Raw genomic sequence first — 10,282 nt, 5'->3', positions numbered from 1 at the left:
AACATGCTAAAAAGACTTTATTGTACATCGCAAGGTCCTTTGCAGGATATTACTATAAAACTTAGGATAGAAGCCAGGGAAAGTACTGAATGAGCATATAAACAGTGAGGTATTGCAAACGTAAAGTTTGTGTGTGTTTTCAGGTACCTAACTTGGCCTTTACGCTCTAAACCAGAAAGCAACTTCTTTGAAGAGCAGCCCAATATCCTCCCTCAGGTAGCTTATTCAACTTCTGTAGTTTAGTTTGATCACCCAATAGAGACTTGTGCAAACAGGAGTTTAGAATCATTAAGATTGGAAAAGACCTCTAGGATCATCAAGTCCAACCATCAACCCAACACCCCATGCTTCCTAAACCATGCCCTGAAGTGCTATGTCTACACATCTTTTAAGTACCTCCAGGGATGGTAACTCCACCACCTCTCTGGGCAGCCTGTCCCAATGCCCGACCACTCTTTGAAGAAATTTTTCCTAATATCCAATCTAAACCTCCCCTGATGCAGCGTGAGGCCGTTTCCTCTCATTGTATCACTAGTAACTTGGGAGAAGAGACCAACACCCACCTCAGTACAGCCTCCTTTCAGGTAGTTGTAGAGAACGATAAGGTCTCCCCTCAGCTGCCTCTTCACTGATAATTTATGCCTTCTAAGTTAATTCACCCTTAAAATGACTGACAGACTACAGTGATTCAGGTTCCTTAAAATGCCACTGTGACACTCCCTTGACAGGAGAGATATAAATCTCCACAGATCTTTGACCAAAAATGGTCATAATTAATTGTAACAGTAGAATCTAATTTTTAGGCTTCACTACAGCTTGGTAAGTCTAGCATTCAGTACTTGTTTATTTTCCACTATTGCTATATCATTCTATAGCTGTATATGGGCCAAATCTTTAGACCTTCCCTATGTAGTATTTATCAGTGCTACAAGAAGTTAGGTTCTCATTGCTAGTATGAATATTTGCACATTACAGCCCCTAAGTAACTCCAAGGTACAAGTGAGTTCTGACATCCACGTGTGAGAGCGTGGGGTTCTTCACAAAGCCCCATCTGTGCTTTCACTCTCCTCTTTCTGGTAAGGAACCAGCCTAACACCTGAAAGCCTGGTGCTGCTCTGCTTTAGCCCTGCTTCTAGCTGCTTGTGTACTTGAAATGCCAGTGGATGTCGTACTGGGCAAACAACCGTAACAGTTGTTTTAAGAGTATGAGGATAGGAGATCCAACTGCAGAAAAATGTTGAGCGAAATCTACTTTTCAGTAGTTTTGGCAATGTGTTATACAATATTTCAATATATCCTACTTTATAGCCAATATTTTACAGGGTATTATATGTATTATACAGGTAATGGAACACAAGGGCTTTTCTTCTCCTTTACTGTTGCATAGTCTTAGTAAAAGTGAGAGCAAATAGGCATTTCAGGTTTCTGGTGCAGAAGAACCGAGCGTAGCTCACACATTATCTATATAGGATGGCATTTTCTATCTGTTTCCTCCATATTTGGCCACCCAGTCTGTTCTTCCATGTACCGGCTGAATTGTTGGTGGGCGAGTTAAAACGGTCAAATTTTTTGCTGCTGAATTGAAGGTAGGACCTGGTAACTGAGCACGGGCAGCTTTGGTTTTCCAGGAATAATCTGAAAGGAACAAGAACTCAGAATTAGTTATGACTCAACAGGTATTTCACTCCTTTGCAGATAAAAGAATGAGATCTTAAAGATGACTTGTGGTATTCAAGGATGCTAACATGGCAGGATGCTTTGGTCTCTGATACGCTGTCTCTGCTTGTTTTCAGATAAGGTTAATGTTTCCTATGCTTTGTGTATCTTACTAGTAATTCTCATCTACTTGTTTTGCAACAATCCCTTAAGGAAACACTGAGACTGAAATCCAGTGGAAAAACTGATGTGTATATCTATAATTCTTTATCTCCTATTACAAAATGGCTACAGAATGGAAGTGTTCTTTCTTCTATCTCAAATATTTGAAAAAGCATATAATTATAACGCTGCTAAACTTACTAAAACCCAAACAGCCTAGACTGAAGGACAGCTTCTGGAGACCCTCTTGTTCCTTTTGAGATTTTTATGCCTTCTATTCCCCTCCTGCTTAGCTGAGAACTCCTGGTGTACCTGGTAGCGAGTCCTTTTCATCTCCATTTCACATTTCTCTATCAATTTATTTGGATCTGTTCCAAGTCCTTGGGGTTTTTTTATCCCTTATATTGGCATCCACGTGGTCTCAAGCACTGGTAGAAGTGCGCTACTATATTCCCAGCCTTCCTGCTTAGATTTCCCCTTTCTGCATTTCAGATAGTCACTACTTCCTTGAGCTTCATGTGATTAAAGTAACTGCCCTGCTGCAGGGGCTGACTGCTCATGGTTTTAGTCATGTTCATCACCAATTCTGCCATTTCCCAAGCCTTTAAAGTCAGTCTCTTACAGTCTTTCTCTTACATATAAGAAATCCTATTGTATGTCCTGCCCCTTCTATCCCTGCTTTTGTAGTTCAGTCTTCTTTTATTGGGTATTACTGATACTTTTTTTTTTAATTTAACATGTTATGGATAAAATATGGGGGGTGTTTTTTGTGTCTACGTATCATTCTGTGTCTTACGGAAAACCACCTTTTTTTGGTGGTATTTTTCAACAGTGGATTAAGCATGTTCAGGAACAGCTGAGGATCAAGACATTTAAAGAGGAGGAATCTCAAGGAACTGAAACTGGGGGTCAGGTCTCCACCTCGTTGAAAACTAATACTGTTCCTTTTTATTGTAGGCTGGCATTCCCTGTCTTTTATCAGCAAGTGCGACTCCAGCCTACCCTCTCTTGGCATTGAAGGTCACTTTTCTCTGGTCCTGACATTGCATTTTGCTCAGAGAAACTGATCTGTTATAACACATTAAATTATTTAAATTATGGCATTAAAAAACTTAACAAATTAAAAGAGCAAAAACAATGGAGAGCATAACTTATTTCAGTTTGTGTAATACAAAGCAAAGGGTCACCAAAATGTTAATGTTCAAGTATTGATAGATCGGAGATTAAAAACTGCCATTTGCTTCATCCTTATCTCTCATCCCATGCAAGTCTGCAGAGTTGGCTAAATGTGAGGGGTTTAAGCAATAGGATTCTTGCTCTTCTCCAGGACATGGAAGAGTCTCTTAATTGACCTCCATCTGCCAGCCTTTCTGACTTTTACTACACAGTCTCCATTTCTAATTACAGATTAACAGTGAATTTATTTCCCTTTGGATCACCACAAGTAATTCCTTTTCATTCTCACTATTCACAGCAGTCTAGAGATAGTTGCAGATTTTGTCCTCCTGTGAACTTTTTGATCCACACACTGTGACAAATCAAAACTCTCGTGTTTCAGCGGTGAGTTGATAAGATAATGAAGTGCAGCTCCAGCCTTCCCCAGTGGGTTTCTGATCAATTCGGACTCAGAATATGCATACATTGAAGTGTATTTTAATACTTGTGTGCCATCTCCTTCCTTCCTTCCCTCCCTCCTCCTCAGAAGTCACTTGCAAGTTTCCTGAGGGAAACACGTAACTCAAAAGAGCAAGTCAGCAAAAAGACAGCATCAGTAAGCAGGACCATATCAGATTGGTCTGCCATAGGCCCTTTAGCTGAACAAATCACTATTAGTTTAGGGCCTTGCTACTTCCTCTGAAGTAACTAGGGAAGTGTGCTGTTTGGTTTTGGACAACATCTCTGAATCTTCGCTCACAAACCAGTTTCTCCTGCATCCTGAGCACTTCTGTTCATCTTCTCTGACTCAGAAACAAACCAACAAAGAAGGTGCTCAGAATGTCACCCATACTGCAGAGGATCCAAGGTAACAGTTACACTCAGAACAGATTTCACATTGTTTTTAACTGATGAATGGAACAGTCTTTTAAGGTGTTTGTTAATGTAATGTACAGCTACATCATTACTGTATCGTAACTATTAAGAACTGTTCATTTGCATGCTCGTTTGGCTTTTACCATCTATAACATAGCAACATTGAAAGTTTCACTTCACAAAGCACCCTTGTGATATTTCATAGGTACAAGTGTAGTGTCACCTCAGTATCCACAGACTTGCATAGTGAGATGAAGACACAGTGAAAACCTACCTTACACGACCACTGCAGAAACCACAGGCCAACTAGAAAGGGCCAGTAAATAAGACAGCAAATAATTTTAAGCTACTGCTTGTACCATATCTGTAACATTATTTGTGAATTTACAAAGTCACTTGATGAAGGTCTTTGCCTTTTTTTGAAATTGTTGAGGCCACTGTAAGCATGGATCAGCATCACTCAGTTGCATTAACTGACATTAAACTGATGAAAGACCCATACAAGAGAGCCCCAAACTACATGAAAGTCACTGTAAAGAAAACTCCAAACCCACTCAAATATAAGACTCTCTTAAAATTTTGAATTTATCAGTTTTGCATACTTACTAGTTGGTGACATTACCGACTCTTACTAGCTACATAAATCATGGATTTATATTTGTGTCCAGTCTATGTGACCCTTCACTATGGAGTTGTGGAGTTACATATTTTTACAGTTCTGCTTAGTCGTTCACCACTAATGAAGAGCAGTTTAGCAAATGGCCCAAACCTTCTAGAATTAGAAAATGTTTGCACCTTGATTTTCTCTTTTACCTTACATATAATAGTAGCAATAGTTTCTCTGGGTATCAAGACTCCCTCTAGGAACCTACATTCAATTCACTTATGTTAAGAACAATTTGTGGCCAAAAATTTTATTTACAAAACTTGAGGGAAACCTTACTAAGGGCTAATAAGTCTTTTAGGAATCATGGGAAATGTACATTTCTCTTTGTCTCAGATAGGTATGGTAAAAGGATGTTTCTTACCTGACACAGGTGCACCAAGAGGAGCTAGCTGTACCCGCTGTCCAGCTGATCCAACTTCTTTTTTATGAAAGGAAGGGATATATACTCCTGATGGGTTGTAAGCGGCACCACTTACAAAGCCAGGATTTCCTGTTGACATTACAGAGTTTTAGTATTTTCAGCTGCATTCAGAAAACCTTGCCTACTTTTTATAGCCACTTCAAAATATATTTGCAATGCCACAAGAGTAAGTATGAGTGTTCTTTAAAAACTCCCTACTGCTTGTTTGTTGAAAAAAAAAATTCATTCTTTGCTTTGTATATTATTTGGACCCTTTACAGCACCTAATCGACTCGCTAAGTTGCAGATTCAGTACCTCTGATCTGCAGTTCAGCAGAGCAAGATGATTGTTTCATCGGTACTTTCATTAAACTTAGACCACATAGAAAGGTTTACACTGAGTTATAGAGAAAGGCAGGATCTTACCTTTTACTTACAGCTACTTGCTTTACTGGAAGCTGGTTTAAGCAGTATTTGAAAACTAGTGCTCAATAGTACTCTTGTTCTCAACATGTTCGGCCCAATCTATCTAAAATAATGGAACCAAACTTCTCTTGTGGGAAGTGGTGCACCACCTGAATTTGACTTTGCTGGTTCCACAGTCAGACCCAATTACCTTCTTTCTTTAACCCTGGTTATAATTTTATTGTGTCTGGTTTTGGTCCAGATCTTTCTTTAAAGGAGTGCTACCTTGGGAAGGTTGACATAACCATCCTCATTTGGAAGCTGAGAAACATGGTGCATTTACACACAAAATTAGTACTGAAATTATTGTCCAATGGCAGAGGGATCTGTTACAACACTTAGACTCCCTGGTCCAAGAAAATTTCTTACCTTCTCCATGTCTGTCATCACCTGGGGCAGTATTAAGACTGTGCTGGCACAATGTCCAGAGAGAAATGCTTTTCTCTAGTGGTGTGGTTCTGTATTCAGTAGTATTACATTTGTGAAATACAAGGCTGTACACAGTAGTTTTAATTTGACCTTTATCAATAAAGTGTGAGCATTTTTATCATATTAATACTCAGCGTGGTCTCAATTGTAGTTCCAGCAAAACATGCAAAACCGATTTGACAGCTTTTCTATCTCTTAAATTTCTGATTTCAGTGCAATCCCAAAACATTCCCCTTCACACCAATACTCCCAGTCCTCTGTAATAATTTCAGAGCTCAAAGCAGTGGATCTATAAGCTGCAAAATTGGTCATCTAGCAACCTGAAAAGGTATCCTCAGCTAATTACAGCTGTGCTGTGTCACTACATACTTCCCTGTTCAGGAGCATTAACAAAAACCATTCAGCTCAGTTTTGCCACTCTCCCCAAAATCTCACTTCTATCAGTCCCGCAAATAGTTGGGTCTCCACGTGGCTTCCCTGTGCACAGTGATGCCAGTCTTCAGTACAGTAAAGAATGACGCAAAAGTCCTGGTTAAAAATACAATTTTATTGAAGTATTCTAATAAAAATTTCTTCCAGGCTTTATGTTGTTCTTCCTTTTCAGGAGTTACCCTGAAAAACAAAAGCAACACAGTTTTAGTGGTTTGTTCACCTGCCTGTGCACATACACACATATTCTCTTATTCCCCCAGTTCCTAATTATTTCACTGGGAGTGGTTCATAGCCCTGACAGCTCAGTAGCATTCCTTAAAATTCTAAGGTCTGAAAATAAGAACATGACAGGCCTCAATTAATGTAACTTCAAAAAGACTACTTCTGTCTGCTTCTTATCAACAGCCCAGTAAAGCTGTTTATCTGTCAAAAATTGCTCAACCACCTTTTGGTTCTCCTTACCTCTCAGTGTCCATCCAGTGTTCTTTCTGAACCCTTCTGCAGGAAATGGAAGAGTGCAGCCAGGAGGAACAGTCTGGGTGAAACAGAGAGGTCTGGAGGGGTGAACTCTTGCTGGATGAGAACAAGGGAAGGAGGAAAAAAGTTCATTATAAAATAACTGAATAGCTACAAATAAAAAAAATCCCAATAAAAAGCACAGTTCCTTACCTCTGACCACTGCTATAGAAGTACTCGTCCATCAGGCGTCCTGGAGGTCTGGCAGCAGGTATATAGGCAAGCACTCATAGCCATGATGTCAGCAAGTGTAAGCGTGGCCCACGCTGTGCTCCCTACCTCAAACAACGCATACCTGATACTTCATAAAGTAACTGAATCATTTGAGCTGAGTAGTGACTTCAAAAACCCCTATGAATGGTTGCAATGGCACGTATCACACAGACAGTACACACCAGAGGAGCCAGAAACCAAGGGAGAGGTGAAACACTGCAGCAGCTTTACAATGCGAGCAGTGTGTTTAGATACAAACTAGGCTGTCAGGAAACCTGAGTTTCCACCCTCTTACACTAAGGTAACCACCAAAATCTCTGCAACCACAGTGCTGTAAAATTAATGTAACAGACAGAGAATCAGAACGCAATCAACGGTGCAAGCCCCAAGTGCTGTTAGGAAAAAGCAGTCCTTCAGGAGAGATGCATATGGTGCTTGTTTAGGATCATTTCTTCACCATTATCCAGCAACAATGCAGTGACATGCTATGGATTATAATTAGGGCAATAAAATATTCTCTGTCTTTTAAACCACAATAAGCACCAGGAGTCCAGAAGAAGCCACAATGAAGACAGTAAGGCTTGACCAAACAGATTACAACTGAAAATAAAGTATATGATCATCTGGAATCTGCATTATAAGTGCAATTTTTACAAGAAAATGTAAAACAGAAATACAAAATGTGCAAAGAACCAGGCTATAATTACTATAAATTACCTTTTGGATCCTCTAATTTTTCATTCAACCTTTCTTTGCATGATAGCTTTTCAATAGGTATAATTAAGTTCTCATCTGTAGACAAGGAAAATGAAAGGAAGGAAAAGATGGAAACTTTAGAAAAAGTGTATGAAGAACCTCGCTAGGTGATGTAAAAGAAATGAGGGAAAACAAAGCAAGAAAGAATAAATATCTGACATTTTTATAACTATCATGTCTCATTCCCATATTTTCTCAAGCAGGAAATGTTACTCTAAAAAGTTCCTTTACAAGGTCCTTTCTAATAATGGGATAAAAACGTGATTCTCCAATAATGCAATCATATTCCAGTCACAGAAATACATAAATCACAAGTTTAAGCACTCAGGCATATCTGCAAAGTTGACAGATCATAACCTTACAATTCTTCATAAATAAAGCATTTGTAACTATTTGTTCTTATCTTATTTCACCTTAGGGCAATGTTGTGGATGAGGAAAAAAAAAGCACTTAAATAAACCAAACATAGTTATTTAAACAGTAAACGGCACAGCGTCAACTTTTAAATCTGTCAATATGAAAAAAGAAAACACATAATTTACATGTGTTGTATTTCCATGATCAGTGATTCCGCGATCAGCTATCCTGGTTTCATGTGCGTCTGTCTTAAATGTTGCCTCCCCAGTATATGAAACATCACACGCAATTTAAGATACTGATGGAAATAATACCAAGTATTTTCAAACATACAAAATACTCAGTTTTAGGTTTTTTTTCTGACAACTTCTGGTAAATACCCAAAGCCAGCCAGTAAGACAAAAGCAGGATTTTTATCATTAGCATTCATCTTAATTTTATTTTCAGTCCAATTCAGTAGGTAGATGTCTAGCTTATTGAGGCGTGCTTTTGGAAACAGCTCTTTGCCTTTTTTTGCCTAATTCCCTTGCAAGACTACTTTATGAATATATTAATTAATTCTGAGGCACCCAGACACTATATTTTGGTAAACAAAAAGGTACTTATGATGATTGCTTAAAAATGTCTGCTCTATTCCATCAATATTCTGGAAAGTGCTGTTATTTTTCCACTTTGTAAAATCTTTCACATAATTTCAGATGAATATCTTAAGCTAACCTGACTTTCAGAGGGAAGATCAGGCTTGTTGACACTGCAGAATGGCTACGAAAGTTCTATTAAAAAGGGGAGTAGCATCTGCATGTAAACAAACCTCCTAAAGTTCTTTCTGTATAAGCGTGTAAGGCTGGGCGGTTTACTGGCATTGAAGTGTTTGGGTGTGACTCACACTAGCTGGACACTGGCTGCACACTTGGTAACAAGGTAACCTCCTGTAACAGGGTGTGTATGTAAAGTATAGGGCTTGGTGGTCAGAAGATAGATTTTAGTCTTGAGTCTGATGCTTTCCTCAGTGAAATATTAGATACGCCGTTTAACTAGTCTTAGTCTTCACTCTGTAAAATGCTGGTAATAGTGTTCTTCACAAAACGTAGTACAAAAAGGCACCTTATTGCAAGTTTCTTGCTGAAAATATGGGGACTTTTAATGCAGTGAAATATTTAGGACAAGGCTAAGAGATTGTTAAAAGACATGTTTAGAATATCAGGCAGTATTTTTATTACATGAGCACACCACCCACCGTCTTGTTTTCATGTGTGAGGCTGCTGGTTGATAGTGTTCCATGGCACACTGACCAGGAAGGTCCAACTATTTGCTCAAATTAACACAGTAAAATAATGGTCTAAGAGGACTATGGACAAAATTCATCATGACAGAACTTTATAACAGGGGCTGGTCTATACTTCCTTTACACTCTGAAAGCAAAATTCAGTTTCTATATGAAGATGTTGTTACTTTAAGAGTCTGTCCTTAAAACAAGGAAAAAATATGTTAGCCTAGAAGCTGAACCTGACAACAGAAATTAAACCAGATGGTCTTAACTAAATTAATTAAATAAAGTATGATGAGATACAATGTGACCACTTTTAATTACACTTTTACCTGTAGTATTTCTGTTGAAGGTCACTCCTCCTCCAGTATGTGCCAGTGCTTTAGGAAACAAGTGGTAGTTCCAGGTTCCATGTGATCCTTCTTTATTGACTGCTATTAAAGAGACACTCTTAGGGTTTACACCTTAGAAAACAAATGATGGAAAATGTTATAAATGTCAATTTTCAAACATAATTCAACCAATGAAAAATGGACATTTCTAGAACAGTAAACCAACACTGAATTATTTGTGGTATAATGTAAACACCATTAATGTAAAAGAACAATGTCCATTGACTAGGTTAGATTTTTCAGCCAAACCATGAACACTAGAGTTACTCACTTAAGAACAACTCTCTTCATGCTTTCAAAAGAACTTTTAAACGCCTTTTCAGTACAGTTACTTGGTTTCTATACAACCATAGTCTCATTTTTTGTATTTTTGACCTTCAGACAATTAACACAAATTAAAAATATCTATCAAAATCTAGGGTTCTCAGGGCTGAAAAGAAACTATTTCTTCAAGGGATAAGTTTAAAAGTAGGACAAAGAGGTTCTTGTTACTTCAGCATGTTACGAGCATTACAAGAGTTAATGGGATTACACAGCAT

The 10,282-nt window shown here is 38.4% G+C and overlaps 1 protein-coding gene across 5 annotated transcripts in view; it reads right to left on the bottom strand.

Moving 5' to 3' along the window:
• The window catches only part of MAK (male germ cell associated kinase), a 31,967-nt gene continuing 21,685 nt past the window's right edge, over positions 1 to 10,282 (bottom strand). For 2 of the 5 annotated variants that reach the window (XM_075084062.1, XM_075084066.1), the window contains exons 12-15: positions 9,684 to 9,815; positions 7,689 to 7,763; positions 4,878 to 5,006; positions 1 to 1,635 (exon numbers count right to left, since the gene is read on the bottom strand). In XM_075084062.1, the coding sequence (XP_074940163.1) occupies positions 1,481 to 1,635; positions 4,878 to 5,006; positions 7,689 to 7,763; positions 9,684 to 9,815 (491 nt within the window). In that variant the 3' untranslated portion in view covers positions 1 to 1,480. The other 3 variants (XM_075084063.1, XM_075084065.1, XR_012659058.1) reach the window with 3 other exon arrangements.

The sequence above is a fragment of the Phalacrocorax aristotelis genome, chromosome 2 (genome assembly GCF_949628215.1).
Source record: "Phalacrocorax aristotelis chromosome 2, bGulAri2.1, whole genome shotgun sequence".
Lineage (NCBI taxonomy): Eukaryota > Metazoa > Chordata > Aves > Suliformes > Phalacrocoracidae > Phalacrocorax > Phalacrocorax aristotelis.
The sequence above is the reverse complement of the archived record's forward strand: the minus strand, read 5'-3'. Positions and strand labels throughout refer to the sequence as shown.